An 18237-nucleotide genomic window follows, 5' to 3' on the forward strand; every position below is an offset into this window, starting at 1 on the left:
AATTATTGTCATGTAATTATCTTTAATATTATACCTTGTAACTCTCCTATGGAGGAATAAAAGTATATAAAGTATATATAAAATAGTTGTAAAACTTTATCCACTTTCCCCATGTTAATCGTTCTTGTGTCATTATTGTTTTATTAAAGAGCGAAGCCACCCAATTCAGTTATACAATATTTATCCCTCAGTTCCACGTTGTTAAGAGGCTGTAAGAAACGAAATTCATGGGGCTGCTCGAATGACTAGAAAACCTAACCTGACACCAAGACCTCCACCTCGTACCTTATCCTATACATAATATCCACAGAATGAAATTCACACAGAGACGAAAAACATTTCCAACAAGAAGATGATTCATGTGAAGTGATATTGTGATACTGCAGAACCCAAACGAATGAATAAGGTGATTGTCTGCATACAGCAAAGTAGTATTCCAAAGCCTATATATCATGATGTCAAAATAAGTTCTTCAAGAGTAAGGCTAAAAACAGTGGATTTTGGATCGAGGCATTATCTGTCTAAACAGTCCTAACTCCAGTCAGAGTGACATTTGTGTCAATCAAATAGTAATCGATCACAATTCCTGCGCATTGCAAACGTGGGTTCTTCTAAGGCCCGTTAACTCTCACTCACTTATATATAAGTGAACATCCCCGACCATAACAAGGTTTAAATACTGCTATCAGAATAGAGTTCCATAAGAGACACTTTCGTTGGCAGCTGTAAATAGCTTGATGCATTTCAGTTTTCAAATTAGATACCGTAAATCTGAAAATAAATCCGTCTCCAAATTAATACGACCGCTGACCTCTTGCCCAAAATGCGACTCCATATTAAAGCGAGTCTCCACACCCTTCCCCAGTAGAATGATACACCCCCTTACTTTAATCCAACATTACCTTAACCCAATCAAACAACAAATAGCCTCGCTTATTAGCGCTGAGTAGAGTAAAACAATAAACAGTGTTACGACAAACATAATCGCCTCTTACTGCAAACATGGGTTGCTGAAGACCTATTCTCTATCCAGATCTTCACGGATCAATATATTGAAACGGCATTGAAACTTTTGACATCGGTGCGATTCCGGTCAAAGGCAATCATTTGCACGATGTGCGACGCCATCTCTCTACCTCTGGCGCTTAACTGTAACCATCAGTTATTTACTCACATAAATTAACTTGCTATTCAATATTAAATTGAGGACGCATATATCGTTATAACACACATAATGTATGATTCTTTTTTTCCGCCGAAAACATCAAAGATGAGAGGTGTGATTCATTTCTTGTTAATTACAACATGCATGAAACATACGTTCAGCTCAAAAGAGTGATTCGCAAATAGAATTATATTCACTGCATCATCCATGATGCATCACTACTCTTATCACGACATTTACATGACACGCCTTAAAGGATTCTATTACACCATGTATTGATTAATTACACAGACTAACCTCAAGCTTACAGAATATTCATAACCGCTCGTTAAAAGTCGAAACTCTCAATGTTGACTTTCTCATAGGACGATAAAAATAAAACATGCATGTGGTCACCCGCGTTCGTCATCGCCAGCCAATGTGTGATTATACCACCGTCTAGACATATAATACGTGACGAGATGGAATCAAGTCCCCATGGAATACCACAAGTGTGTTCTAGTCAACTCTTATTGTAACGTATGTGTTTATCCACAGCCGAGGTAGATCATCACATTTGTCATGGTCACTCCTCAGCTTAGAGCGGACGTAACTGATTGACTCATATGCCCTTTAATGTAGGGAGAGTGTCTGAGTCCCTGTTACATGTCGATGGTGGTGTACATGATCATGAGTTGATGTATCGTTATTGATAGAGACACGACTCTGTTGATGTCATGAATTTTCATCTTGCTTTTGATGGTAATTGGATATAGAGATTTCCATTATTTTTTTCATTAATACGTTATACGTGTTTTGCATGTTCTATGATATGTCTGAAATAAAATCTCAACCCATCCTCCTGAAAATAATATTATTCGGTCATTGTGATCAAGCATTTGCGGAAAGAAGTATGGATGGGATTTCGAGATTATTTATTCGTCACTTTTGCATTATTAATGTCTTATGCCTGTCAGGGAGGAGCAGTTGTATTTGATATATGTAAGCCAAGGGTATAGTGTTGCTCTGGAAATGAAACAAAACAATCAAAGGGCCCTTACTTCAGGATATATGGCGCTAGTCAAATTCAGTATCTTGGCAAATATTAGGCATAATTGGCTTATCAAACCTCAAACCTGGGTTCGATTTCTCAATAAGTTGAATGTGTGAGATTTATTATAGGTGTTTGACGACGTGACATGACTGGAGTTCTGCTCAAAGCCCCATGCAAATGATTCGTTATCATTTTCAGGCACAGGTGCAAAATAAAAATAAAGTTCCATATTTTACTGAGCACCAAGCAAATGCCGACTAGGTGTGTCGTTAAGACATAATAAACTTATATTAATAATTTGTCAGTATTCCGTCAAGGAAGCAGCATGTGCCTGCACGTACTTACTTGGGTGAATAAAACAAAGCATTAAGTGTGTGTATTCATTGAAAAAAAAGCAACAAAACTCTTCCCATTATCATATTAAATATCTGTTGAAAGCGGAGTCCATTGTACTACTTCGACTCTGTCATAAGCATGCATTTCATCACTTGATTGTCTGATCGTTTGCATGCCGCCGACGCATGGCAGGAGTGCGGTGTCAGGCAACAAACACAAACTACAGGTTGTGTGTGGCGGGTGCTACCTGCTGGGCAGGGTATGCTCAGTATGCCCTTTTAGCGAACACCTGGTGTCGTCACTGATTTTCAGTGATCCATTATTATATATTATACTTAACACCTAAAGGAATATGTTTCGTAGGATAGTTCTTGACGTTTTATATTTGAGTCAAAATACAAATTAATGTTGATACCAGGTGTCCGCGAGAAAATAAGCGTATCCTGTCCCACCATTGGTACCCGCCCCAAACATATGCAAAAGCAAGTCAGTAAAGAAGGATTGGACATTTGTCAATACGGTTTTATTATAGGAGACGTTTTCAATGTAATAAAACCTTATTTGTCCTTGAAAGACAATAGCCAGAAACGATGAAACGTCCTTACGTCAATGCATCACATCAGTACTTCATCACATATTGCACCTTCTTTCCTTAAAAATACGCCAGATACCTTCGAGGGCGTCAGTCAGTGTCGAAAGGCAAAGGGCTTTTTCATTGATCTTGTGTCGACAGGAAGTCAGCTTTCACTGACGTTACTGGAAACCTTTGAGTCACCACCTGCAGGTGTTATAATACGTCACTTGGGGAGAATATGTCGCTTACTAATTACCATGGCAAACACGGCGTCTTAGTAGATGGGGGAAAAGAACTATGACAATCTATTCCGTTGGAATTAAAAGATATATCAGCTGTTCAAAGGAACCATATGATAAGGTTATTATGCTCAAATAAGAAGGCCGTTACATGGTGTTCTTTTCCAGAAACGGTATGTGCCTACATAATTGTACTTTTATATGTAACTGAATAAGAAGCATGCATGACTCTGTGGTTATCGATATGATTGGAGTGAGTTGAAAGTTATATGCAGGGATTTGTCTCCCACATAGGAACTCTTTGATGTGGGAGGACAACATCTGAGCATTAAAGTGATCTTCAAAGGGAACGTGGAACGTATCACCACTTCTGTTACAGCGGATACTGAAAGCGAGATTGAGAAACCTATTTCCGAATATTTGCCATTGTCATCACCCCCAACGTATATATATATATATATATATATATATATATATGAAAATAATAAAGTTTACTTTAGTCCAACATCTTCTTTATATCATTATATATTAAAAAGATGTTGGACTGACGTGGACTTTATTATTTTATCATATATTACATGTACACCTAGTAAACATTTGCCTCATTTGTGTATATATATTAACCGATAAAATTTAATATATTACATTTTGTACCAAAATATATTTTGTTACACATACACACTATCATCACCAATTAAGTCCTATTGATGTAACTAGTTACTCCTTTAACCAGCCAAGGTTCCCATGTGTAATTGATCCGCCTGATAGAGAGTAATAAACGTGTCCTGGGGTAGACTCAGTAATGGTCACTATTGTCCATCGGTACCAACCCTTTCGGCGACAACAAGAACCGGAATCAATGTCCAACCTTGCCCATTGTTTACTTGTACGTCTAACTCACTCCCCCTTTTCCCCTTCCCAAGAGAAAACACAAGCACTACAAACAAAACATCGGCTTTCAACATTTTAGTTTTGCATGAAATATATCTTGGTAGTGTTACGTTCCACAATATTCACTGGGTCTTTATATAAATATTTGTGAGTTCACGAATCTGAACTTTTCCAAAATAAGCATATATGTTTCAGTTTACTGCAACACAAAATCATAAATGTACCTTGACTTTCCTTATGTAGCTACCCAAACATCATATCAAACTATCCACTATCCATGTGTTTCTGAAGACTATTTATGGTGGACAGTGATCGAGGCAATTCCCGTTCCCGTGTTTTCTAGGAGAACACTTTACTTGCCTTTGCATGTGCATGTGGCGGGTGCCACCGGTGGGGCAGGATACGCTCACCTTTTCGCGAACACCTGGTGTCATCACTATTCGATCGTGATTCATAGGCACATGCTCATGATATCGTCAGAATCGTACAGTCGACTGTGTTTGTGGCAAATAGTTCTTATGAATACAGAAAGGGTTTTGTCGCTTTTATTCACAATTTTATTTTATGTGTTTAAACAATATTTCATTGCTACGAATCAGAGATATTGAATTCATAATTGTAGATCTCTTACTTATGTTTCAGAATAACCCTTTCAATCATCATAGACGATGTCGAACACAACAGACGGACAGCGAAAGGGTGAATTGCAAGCAAAGGATGCACCAAGCAATAATTTCGATGACTGGGGATCCGGATACTGAAATTGTTTGTGGAAAATGATAAACATACAGGGATAAACTAGCTCCGATGCATTTATTGTGTAACATTGTGATTTCACAAACAAAAATAGCGGTTGAAGCATGTGAAGACGATGTGGCGCCCAAAATTGACATTTGTTAAGTTGATACATACCAAACAGGTGCGATTGATTGGCTTTCGGGAGTTCCTCAATTGAAACCTAATTTAGAGGTGACAAACAGGCAGAATACATTGCGCCAGGCAAATTCTACAGACGGCGGATGTGACGTACAATGAAAAACGTGGGTATGTCGAACTTTGGAACCAAATGATTAATGCATGTATGATTACATTTTCTTTCTTGGAGCTTCATTCCTTAAACGCTGTCACTACCCAAATTTGGCTACTTGCCGTTCTAACCTTTTAACGATCTTGACCCAATAGCCATGATCGTAATTTCCTTGATCGAAATAATTCATGAAAATACAATTCAACAAAACTGTGGAAAGTAATTATGTGCTCATTGGTTTAAACAATTATCGCTGTCTCATAACAATTTGGATCAACATCATGAGTCTAGTCATCAAACAGTGGGATCGCCTCATCTATTTCGTAGTTAGATCTATGCATAAGGATTCAGAGTGGCAAAACGGTATCCTACAAGACTGTATGACAAGAGGGATGACTTCAACTTTCAAATAGTCAACTTTTCCTTCATGTCGAGCAATATTACTGCAGCTGCAGCCTTTGATGTTTGCATTTCACACCTCTTGAGGTACAATCGAGCATGTTGTTTTTGCGAAGATTCAGAGAGCCTCATACGACTCTTGGCCAGAAGATTTTTTGATTCAGGTTGCAACATTCAAGGCCTCAGTGGAGCTTTCAAAAGTTTTATGGTAGACATGTGGAGGACATTTCCAAATTTGACACATCAGTGACAAGAATAGTATCTGATGCAATTCCTTATTTTAACTTGCACCATATGTTTCCGTGGGTAGTTTTCAGGTGAACATTGACTTGCATTTGCTTTTATTAGTGACGGGGGCCAACTACGGGACAGGATACGCTCACCTTACATCAATTTTTAATAGTGATTTATTCCCACATGCTTCATGATAAAATCTGAATCGTTCAATCGACTCTTCTTTTGACAGAGATTTCTCATGAATATCGAAAGGGTTTTGTTGCTTTTATGTATGGATTCTAAGGACCAGGGTTTTCTTCTAAGTTGGAAGTGCTACTTTAGTTTATTCCTTTTCAAAATCAGCTACATCTTCACACCGACAGGAAAGCTTTGTTTGGGAAATGGTTTGAATTTTATGGTTGAATATTATTCATCCTTACTCTAAGCTTCGAGTCTGTTGACCACAACATAAGTGTCCCATCTCACAAGAGGGATGATATATGTTAATTGTGAAATTCTTTAAGCCCATGTTATTAGACGTTGAACAGTGCCCCCCGTTAGTCCTGTAACACTGTAATGTGGATTATTGTTTTGATCATTCATATTCAATTATTGGGGCATAACCGCGGACCGAAGATTTGTTATTGCGGAAATTTGCAATGGTTAAACGTCACGGTAAAGTGTGATTAAACCCCACAGGCAAGGTGTAACGTAACGCCACAGGGAAGTTCTACTTTATCTTCAACCTTCCATTCTTACCGTTCAAGATTTATATGTGGAGTGAATATTGTAATACAACGCAGTGTTACCATAGTCTTTGAATAATTGGGTCTTATTGGTTTTGTTTGTTTGTTGTTTAACGCCGCACTCAGCAATATTCCAGTTTAATTCCGGCGGTCTGTAATTAATCGTCTCTGGACAAGACAATCCAGTGATTAATATCATGAGCATCGATCTACGCAATTGGTTGGTTGTTTGGTTGGTTTGTTGTTTAACGCTGCACTCAGCAATATTCAAGCTATATGACGGCAGTCTGTTAATAATCGAGTCTGGACTTGACAATCCATTGATTGAAATCATGAGATCGATGGCATGCTTCAACCAAGTCAGTAAGCCTGACCACCCGTTCCCTTTATTCGCCTCTAACGACAAGCATAGTCGCCTTTTACGTCAAGCATGGATTGCTGAAGACCAGTTCTAACCCAGATCTTAACGGGTTGAACAATCGACTTGCCTTTGCAAGTCTTTGTGACGGATGCCACCGGTGGGTCACGCTTCGCTCACCTTTTCGCGAACACCTGGTATCATCACTATTTGATATTGATTCATTAAGACATGCATATGATATAGTCGGAATTGTACAATCGACTATATTTTTATTGGATACGGAAAGGATTTTGTCGCTTTATTTAAGTTCATGCGAGGGACGATAGACCTCCATAGTGTATGATGACAAGCATCCAGCCCGATCACGCATCCAATCATCCATGTTCACATGGCATCGATGGTAAACACTTGTTAAAAGCAATGTGATGACTACACTGTGATATGCCAAACAAAGGATCAGTTATCTGGTGCTTCTGTACTTTCAATGTAAAGTTTCTCTTGCAAAGTTTCGTCTTCATGCAATAAAGATGAACATGATGACACAGTCTCTCTCCGCGTGGTCTGGGGTAACAATTATCTCACAGCTATTCTTGTTCTACCTGCAACTGAAACATCTTAGAGGAAAATCAATAGAAAGTGGTAACTTTTTGTCTCGCCTCGTAACAAGAAGAGCTGATACGTGTCCAAGTGCTCTCCGGGAATCGCAGACTGTCATTGGTAATGTATTCTGTTGAGATATAACGAGTTCCTAAAAAGGAGAACGGGTATTAAGGAGATGATTTTAGCTGAGAGTGTCAATACTAGATAGATCTAGAATAGGCGATGTCTTCTAATGGTGAGAAAATGTTTTAAGACACTGAAATAAGAATGATGCCAGACGTTTCGAGGGGGGCTCTATAGATATACGTTGTAGACACCTCTTATGTAGGAGTCACATTAATTGTCTGTCCAGAGATGCTGGAACTCTGAAACTTAAGTTTGTCCAAGTTTTCAATCTAGCTGAGGTGTAGAAAAAGCAACTGCTCAATGGCCTTATGTTGGTTTTAAATATTTACTTGAAGGATGTTGTTACTGCATATGAATAAGAAGCCATTTTCAGTCACTTTATGATACCGTAAGCACTCTAAATGAAGATGATTTTGTGAGATTTAGTGTCACACGATCCATACTCTGATTATTATGATTATTATGATTATTATGATTATTATGATTATGATTATTTAATATTCGTAAATCGCAATGAAACTGTTGCTGTGTTGATATTATTGTATAACCGAAGCATTTGTTGACGAGGCATCATTTTGGCTTAAATAGGAATAAAAAGTAAATGAATCAAGACAACTGTGACCGACAGAAGATCAGTCATTACCTTCCATGTAGTGTAATCATATATGTCTCCAACCGTGTAAAAGACCCGTGAAGATCCAGGATAGAATAGGTCGTCAGCAACCCATGCTTGCCGTAAAAGGCGACTATGCTTGTCGTAAAAGGCGAATAACGGATCGGGTGGTCAGGCTCGCTGACTTGGTTGATGCCTGTCATCGATTCCAATTGCGTGGATCGATGCTCATGACATCAATCACTGGATCGTCTGGTCCAGACTCGATTATTTACAGACCGCGTTAAAAAACAAACAATCAAATACGCCTCTTCTTCTTTAGGGTACAAACTCTAAAAAAAATTAAAAAATGATTGAGACGAACACACAAATCTCACATTGAATTACAGCTGAAGCTTTCAGAGTTCCAATCCTACTAAAATATATACCCCTGTAATGGAGTCACTTTGTTCTAGTGTGTGTCTCAACATAGGTTTGTCAGTTGAGTATCACCATGCGTCATCAGAATGTTAAAGAAGATGTTATAGTGTTTATAAACAAACGTCTTTAACTTACCATGGACTTATAACGCATAATTGAAACCTTTACCTTTTGAAACTAAACTAAACAATACATCACACTGAAGGTTTAAGGACCTCTTCTTAAAGACAGAATTGCCCTGCCAACTTCAAATTTGTGAAATAATGATTCGCATTTGGCAGGTGTAAATTGTGGAACGAAATTCGTAATTATTTTTAAGAAAATGCTTAAGAAAGGTTTTCTTCCCACTGAACCGTATTCAGTGAATACATTTATTTACATGGAATGGATATGTACAATGTCATGTTAAGTGTTACAGTACATCTGGCTCTTTTCAATGTATAGAACCTTTGTTTGAAGGGGCAAACGAAAAGCAAATCCCAAATGCACGAAAATAAGCCACATTGAGTACATCTGCACTGAGAGCATATCCGAATGTGCGTATGTCGATAGCATCGACGTCAGTGCTTACGCTGCGTGTAATTTTGTGATTGTACCCCCGCAGAAATGCCAGTCACTGTCAAAGGCAAAGGGCTTCTCATTGATCTGGTATCTACAGGCAGAAACGTCTCCCAGACCACACTGATGACCTTTGGTTAAAGGCATAACAATATATTACACAAGATAATATACCTCTTACTTAGTCCCGTGGCGAAACCGGCGTCTTTTCACAAAGAGAAAAATCCAAATGTGACAATCTGTTTTCAAAAACTTGAAAGCGATGATAACCAAGCTAACGAAAGCGTCTAGACGCCAAATCTACCAAAGAGAAAAATGTATGAAGGGGAATCGTTCAAATGGACTGTGAAGTTGGAGTGAAGATTAGAATAGTCGTTAACGATGTGACAGTTCCACCTTTCCTTCACATAAACGACGGCGATGGTTACATAGGCTTACACACATGGTACATCACACGATATGCCCCGAGGGACCGGTTAACAACGACTTTATCATACATTTTTTCATACAGGTCCGGAATATATGTCTTCAGTTTCACTGAGTTAGCAAAACTCGTAGCAGACGATGCAAATGAACCGTTATTTCCCTTAACCGAATTTATTCGGATAAACATCGGTTCAATTCAGCTCAACGATACTTATTCGAGACATGCAAGTTACCCACGATATGTTCCGATTGATTTCTCAGCGAGGTACAAAAGCGGACTACAAGCGAAGTCTACATGGAAAATAATTACGCGCTACTTAACCAATCAGAAGCTCGTTATTTAAATAAGGTGAGATTTACGTTATTTGTACGTCGTGCCTGAAACGACACAAAAGACACTTTACAAATTTTGTGACGCTCTCAGCAAATGCGTTATATCCTTACATTGTATTTCAACCTTTTGACGGTAATTTCTTTTCTTTTTTTCGAAGTGAGTTAGTAAAGATAAGTCGTACAAAGGCATGTAATATGACCAAAAAAACCCATTATAAACCATGGGAAACGTGGTTCAGGGCTTTTAATAGATTCAAGTTAAGAATGAGGTTATAATTATACTAGTGTAATGTTACTCTTCCAGTTCACTCCTAATGACAATTCATATTTGACATGCTTGCAGTCCATTGAAAGTTATAGGGGTATTCATAGCCATGAAAGTAAGAAATGTGTAACTATTTATTATAATAATGTATTTCTTTGTAATAACATCGCATCGATGAGGTATTCAAAGGAAGAACAGCCTAGAAAAGGTGAGGGATCACTTGCTTAGCAGGGGTACCACAGTACACGACCAACCAACATAACACAAGAGTTTATCAGACAGCCACCGAATGATTTGTGACTGACTGTCGTCCGTATTTATACCTATTGTGGTAACTACAGATAATTTCATTTACTGATTACACTGACGATAAAGTTGTTATTGTGAACTTGAGTGGCGCAATCTCGACAGAATTACAAATTTAGTTTGACCGAAGCATTGATGACAAAGGTGTATATGAGTGAAGGTTATTAAGAATATTAGTTTACCAGTCGCTAGTATGTCACGAATGTATACGTTGTACGTGTGAAGTGATTAGGGTGGGTGATAAACAGATTGTACATACAGATAAAGGTATTAATGCTTTAAAAGTGTTTACCTAAATCTGTCTGACCAGCACAAGGATACTGGTCCCGGATTATGTCCGATGTGCGTCATCGATTTGACCCTTGGCAGCTATTAGATACTGGAACATACTCTAATAGTAGTAACGTTCCCTTATTTCACAATTTCCAGTCCTTTATGTGTGACATGTAACGTGATAAAATAGTTGCAAAACTTTGTCCACTTCCCCCACGTTTATCATTCCTTCTGCCATTATATTTTAAGTAAGGGGCGAAGCCACCCACTCATTCCTATACTTACTGTTGTCCAGAATTCAGTCATACAATATTTATCCCACAGTTCTACGTTGTTAAAAGGCTGTAAGAAACGAAATTCATGCGGCTGCTCGAATAACTAGATCTCCACCTCGTACCTTATCCTATACATAATATCCGCAGAATGAAATTCACAGAGACAACCATTTCCAACAAGAAGATGATTTCATGTGAAGTAATATTGTGATATTGCAGAACCCAAACGAATGAATAAGGTGATTGTCTGCATACAGCATAGTAGTGTTGCAGAGCCTTTATATCGTGATGTCAAAATAAGTTCTTCAAGAGTAAGGCTAAATGCAGTGGATTATGGATCGAGGCATTATCTGTCTAAACAGTCCTATCTCCAATCAGAGTGACATTTGTGTCAATCAATAAGTAATCGATCACAATTCCTGCGTATTGCAAACGTGAGTTCTTCTCAGGGCCGTTATCTCTGACTCACTTATATATAAGTGAACATTCCCGACCATGACAAGGTTTAAATACTGCTCTCAGAATAGAGTTCCATAAGAGACATCTTCGTTGGAAGCAGCAAATAGCTTGATGCATTTCAGTTTTCAATTTAGATACCGTAAATCTGAAAATAAATGCGTCTCCAAATTAATACGACCGTTGACCTCTTGCCCGAAAAGCGACTCAATATTAATGCCATTCTCCACACACCATCCCCAGTAGAATGATACATCCCCTCACTTTAATCCAACGTTACTTTAATCCAATCAAACAGCAAATAGCCACGCTTATTAGCGATGAGTCTCTAATTTCCTAAAAACAACACACAGTTTAATTGTTTATTCTGTTGACTGGCATTAAGGAAGTTCAAAGGCAATAAAATAATTGTATATGAAAATATGTAGCTGAAATATAGCTGAGTGCGGCGTTAAACAACAAACAAACAAACAAACAAACACACACTGTGGTATAACTGCAATATTGTCCAAATCGGTACATTCTGTCAATCTATATTCTGTGGTACACCATACATGTGCATGTTTCCTTCTCAGACATCCATCAATAACACCTACGCAAATTGGTTACGGACTTATATATAAATAGCGCGATAATATTCAGGATTCAAGCGTACATTAGTGGGAATGGGTCAATTATGTGCGTGACCTGAATACCCTAAACCATGTGATTAAAAGCCTTTTCCTCGCCACAGGCAGGTTTAATGGGATCTTTCTACAACCATTTTTTTCACCCGGGCTCCGACATTACTGCTGGAGACTCTGGACAAAGAAAATGATGAGATTTATCCCTCATTGGGTGCCACATCTCGTGGCAACACCGTGTAATATGTGCAATGTGGGATAAGTGTACCATTCACTGTTGGTTCGGATAAGAAGTCTTAGCGCATCTTGCAAATAGTTTCTGTGTGTATGCATGAAAGGTTAGACAATGGTCTCCTCTTCGTTCCTGTGGTTTTAGTTTTGCCACTTCTATTCTGCTTCTATCCGAAACTGTAATCTGCTGGAGGAATAGCACTAGAAATTCGAATGTGCAGTTATTCATTAAAGTGTTCATAAGAAGAATCGATGCGTGTTCAAGTGCTTCCTGGGTATCACAAAATAAAAATGTCTGTGTGCCATTGAAATGCATTTTGTATTGCTGTGACGAGTTTCCGGGACGAATTAGGGATTCCCACGAGATGAGCTTAGCTGAGCGCGTGAACATGAGAGAAATCAACAAGAAAACACTGTCTTTTTGTTCCTTGAGACCTTTTTACCATACAGATATAGATACTTATAATCACCTATCCTGATAATTGGCTTCCACCTATGTGTTCCCTGTCCATCGTGTTGTGACAGCATTATCCCTTTGTTGTCAACACCAACCAATCCCACTCATGTATGCAATTGTTTTACTGTTAACCCTCTATATATATTCTGTACTATGTCCCTCATTCAGTCTTGCTTCACAACGGTATAAGGATCTTTACAGAAACGTCGCTTTTCACAGTATTAAAGAAGTTGTTATCCATAAAATTGTGTCTACCTTGTCATCCGTCAACTTCTTAGTAATGCATATCAAACAATTTAGATATAGATACCAAGGATTCACAGTGTAAGTGTAAGTATAAGGGCACAGTGCACACATGCTTTGTTTCGATTTTTAAAAATATTTCGATGCTTTGTAATCATGGTTTGAAGGAACCACTTAAGGTCCAAGAATAGCTGTCATATCACTTGACATTCAGATCTAAACCAAACAGTGAGTAGGTTTGGTATAACGTCACTTTGAACAGTATTTTTGCCAGAGTGAGTGGGTGAGTAAGTATGGTTTAACGCCGCTTTTCACAATATTCCAGCATTTTTACGGCGTGAAACACCAGACATGGGCTTCTTGTATCCATGTCGGGAATCGAACCCGGGTCTTCGGTGTGACGAGTGAACGCTTTAACCACTATGCTACCCAACTTCCCCTATTTCCACCAGAACAAAGCATGTCGTGTTGATGTAAGGGGAAAGCATTGGTGTAGGACTTAAACGTTTATCGCTTCGGTGAAACCAAACAGTCTCGGATGCTGTTGAACCATAATCAGGGAGAATCCAAAATCATAGGTTCCGGTCACGCATATGAGACGTAACTCTGCACACAAAACTGCAGCGCTTTAGACGACTGGGCCACCCGTGTTCCTCAAAACAAAATAACTCTTTATCGTAAGAACATCTGAATCGATATCCTAAAGTACAATAAGTTATCTTAGCATTATTAAATTCAGAGTTACAGCAGTTTGTACTTTTGTTTATTCACTGGGATAAGGGCGGATGATTAAAAGTTCTGAAGTATTTCCGTGTCTGTATGTAATTGACCGGTACACAGTTTGGTTAGTGTAAGGTGACTAGGGCCAACGTGATTCCCCATTAAGACATGAAATGTTAATGGATAAATCCTTTGTTGTTTTTCACGATGTTTCAGGGCTACTTTTTTCAAACCTCATTGAGTTGCATGCCTCTATATTCTTCAATTTTTAAATGCCTATAAAAGACATGATTCCTTCTCCAAAAACAGAGACTTCCTGGAGACATTCTGTTTCTGGGTTATCATCAGTTTCTGAATCAGTCCACCGACTAAAGGTAGATCATTCAATAAAGATAATCGACAAAATCATTTCCATATTTATAGGGGGAACGGGTGGCCAAGTCGTCTGAGGTATCGCGATTTGCTGTGCAGAATTGCGTTCCTTGGGCACCTCAGAAACCTATGATTGTGGGTTCGAATCCCGGTTCGCCCCAATTATGTTTCTAGGTTTGTCAGCACCATACCCGTGCTCGTGGGTTTCACCGAAGTGGTAAACGTCTGAGACCTGCATCACTGTGGGCTTTCCTCCCACATTAAGCTGACACGCAGCGATATAACTGGAATACTGTTAAAAGCGGCGTTAAACACAACTCACTCACTCAATCACCATATTCATAAGAAATCAATGTTAAAAGACGATTGTTCAATTCTGATTGACGATCATAAGCAATCAGTCAGTTTATTCGGTAATAAGGCCTCAGGCCCACGTACAGATATATAATTGACGATCATAAGCATGTGTTTAGTGATGATACTAAGATGCGTACCCTTCCCAAACGGTGGAATCCGACACAAACACATTCAAACTGTTTACCTGAAAAAAACCACCACGGGAACACAGAGAGACCTCGTCAAAGACCCTTGCACTTACCTGGCACTAAAGACCCACATACATGTATACATGTCTTGTGGTTTTCTACGAAAGGATGATGTCAAATAAACTGACATATTTTCAGTTCTGGTTTTAAGATTATTGAATCTGTACAATTTCAGGGTCCTGAATTTGCATTTCTATCCCCATGTGTATTGAGCGTGTATCTGTATTTTTGATTCTTTTTAGAGAATATTTTCTTTTAAAAAATCATTTGTTAAACCGTGAGAAATATAATTTCTTTCGTTTGAGGGACGAATTAGAATGAAATTATTTTCTCCTAACGTCGGAAAGCACAACAAAGGGAAGTAACCTGGTTTGTAATGGGTATATAAGTAAAGGCGGGAAGTTGAAACTTCATTCTCAGGTGCGGTGCAGTCGGGCTGGCTATATTAAACATGGACGCTGACAAGCCCATATCGGAGAAGTTAGATGAGATTCTTCGCCAATTGGAAAGATCAAAAGCCGAAATAGCGCAATCAGTTGAAGATCGTTTACTTGGTTTTCGTGAAGAATTTGAGAAAACGACAAAAGAGATATCCAAGTTGAAAGCTGATAAGGAATTTGTGTGGAAACGAGAAGGTTGTAGAATACAACACTCATTCAATACTGAAACTTTGGACAATTTAAATCAGTTAAAGTTTGCCTTAGAATTTAAGAAATTCGACTACGCGGCGGAGCTTGTTGAGACGGAAAAAACTCGGATCGAGCAGAGAAACAAACTTATTAAGATTGCCGATACGTCGGAAGGTGGATGGGAGACTGTAAAAAATTATGTTGCACGAGATGTGGCGTCCGACTCCGAAGACGACAAGAAAATTACAAGAGCAGAAAATAAAGCTGTCAAGAAAATCAAGTCCAAGATGGGGCGTTCTGCACGCAGTCCGTACTATAGACCACGTGGTGGTCGTGCTCCTAGTGCTACTGTCTCTTCTGCAGAGCCAGCGGCAGTCAACAGCTTCTCCATGCTCAATCAGCCCTTTCGGAGGAACTCATCAAGTGGAGCGTGCTTCTCATGTGGGGGATTTGGCCATTTCAGACGTCAATGTCCGATGTCCGGAGAACAACAACCCGCTCAGACTACAGGACGAGGAGGAGGATCTGCCCATTAATAAAGAAACTGACTCACAAGTTAAGTATGACGTAGGTCATAGTGATAATCATGTGTTACTGACTGATGATTATTTTGAATATGAACAGGGCCATGCAGAAATCATTGTGAAGGATAGGCTAAAACAAAACATTGCTTTTTGGCGTCGAATCGGAAGTTCAGACTACGTCACTGATATCATAGAAAATGGATACAAAATTCCGTTTTATTCAACACCACCCAATACGGTTTTAAGCAACAACAAGTCTGCTAGATTGCACGAAGAGTTTGTATCAGAGGCTGTGTCTCAATTACTCAAAAAAGGTTTAGTGGTGCAGTGTGATATAAAGCCTACATTTGCTAATCCTTTGTCAGTGTCAATCCAATCTTCAGGTAAGAAGACACTGATCTTAGACTTGTCATGGGTCAACAAGCATGTATGGAAACAATCGGTGAAATATGAAGATTGGAGGACAGCCATGATGTACATAAACAAAAATGACTGGCTTGTAAAGTTTGATATTCACTCGGCTTATCACCATATTGACATATTTCCTCTTCATACCCAATATTTAGGTTTCTCATGGGGGACTGGTAAAAAAATGACATATTACAAGTTTCTTGTTTTGCCATTCGGGCTTACATCGGCGCCTTATGTTTTCACCAAGGTGACCCGTCAGTTGGTAAAGTATTGGCGTTACAAAGGCTATAGAATTGTTACTTTTCTTGATGATGGTATTTTGTCCAGTGACTCTATGGCTAATACTACGATGTTTGGAAATGCTGTCAAGCAAGATCTCATAAAGTCCGGTTTTGTACCAAAAAGTGAAAAATCTTTGTGGGCTCCATGTCAGGTTATGGAATGGCTAGGCTTAATAATTGACACGAAGTGTATGAAACTATCAATCCCTCGTTGGAAGGTTAATAAGTTACATCAGAGTATCATCCCGTTATTGAAAGGTAGCGGGATTGTCCCGGTTAGAAAAGTGGCTTCAGTCGTGGGGCAGGTGATAAGCATGAGTTTGGTTGTAGGATCTGTCGCTCAGCTCATGACTAGGGCTTTGTCTATGCAGACGGTAAGTATAACATCATGGAATGAGTTTGTTGTTTTGACACAGTACAGCAAACATCAACTCGAGTTTTGGTTACATGAGATAAATAAATATACAGAGAGAATATGGTGTGATCAGTCCATAGTAACGAGAGTGGTATACAGTGATGCCAGTAGTGTCGGCTACGGAGGGTATTGTGTACAGTTTGGTGAGGAACAGTCTCATGGGCAGTGGTCGGTGGAAGAAGCTGCGTTGAGTTCTACACACAGGGAATTAAAGGCAGTGTATATGGTTCTGCAGAGTTTTCTCCCTTTGCTGAAGTCACACAGGATCAAATGGTTTTCTTATAATAAAAATGTTGAATCGATTGTAGCTAAAGGATCTATGAAATCTGGGCTGCAAAGCATTGCTATGGACATTTTTAATCTTTGTCTCCAAGGTCAGATTCAGTTGGAAATGCAGTGGATACCCCGGTCAGAAAATGAGAGATCAGATTATCTTAGCAAGCTTGTGGACACGGACGATTGGGGAATCAGTGATTTTGTATATCAGCACATACAGAGTATGTGGGGTCCATATGATATAGATGTATTTGCCTCGTATTATAACAACAAGGTTGCTAGGTTTTATTCCAGATATTGGAATCCTGGATCATGTGGAGTGGATGCATTTACCATGAGTTGGTCTGAAGGCAACAATTTAGTGCCACCTGTATATTTGATATCTAGGTCATTACGGCAATTGAGAATGTGTCAAGGCAGGGCTACGTTGATAGTTCCTGTTTGGTATTCAGCTACTTTTTGGCCATTGTTATGTCCTAGGGGAGAGTTTGTTTCACAGGTGAAGGAAGTAGTTTATCTGCCTACTTACAAAGATGCATATGTCCCAAGCAGACAAAGCAATGGTCTGTTTGGTGTTTATGATTTAAATTTTAACATGATGGCGATTCGGGTTCAGTTTTGTATTTCCTGTTACAGGTGTTTTTGATCACGTGTTTGGTGACGAGATAGCAGAGCTACCGCCGAGTGTGAAGGAATTAGCAAAAGCAATACCGGGACTGCTTAATCATGCCAGAGCGACTTCCACGTGCAGAAAGTACAAGTATGGTTTCCGTGCTTGGAGAAAGTGGGCTGTTTCTAACGGTATGCCTGTAGGGTTACCGTTATCTCCCTTACATTGTGCGCTTTATTTGCTGTCAGTGATACAGCGGTCG

The 18237-nt window shown here is 39.0% G+C and overlaps 1 protein-coding gene across 1 annotated transcript; it reads left to right on the forward strand.

Moving 5' to 3' along the window:
- The first annotated feature begins 15209 nt into the window (after window positions 1–15209).
- Window positions 15210–15994, forward strand: LOC125384331. The gene has a single exon (XM_048403312.1). It carries the CDS (start codon window positions 15281–15283, stop codon window positions 15992–15994), a length of 714 nt encoding a protein of 237 aa, XP_048259269.1. The 5' UTR covers window positions 15210–15280.
- The last annotated feature ends 2243 nt before the right edge of the window (window positions 15995–18237 follow it).

The sequence above is a fragment of the Haliotis rufescens genome, unplaced genomic scaffold (assembly GCF_023055435.1).
Source record: "Haliotis rufescens isolate VD_foot unplaced genomic scaffold, xgHalRufe1.0.p SCAF_3, whole genome shotgun sequence".
Lineage (NCBI taxonomy): Eukaryota > Metazoa > Mollusca > Gastropoda > Lepetellida > Haliotidae > Haliotis > Haliotis rufescens.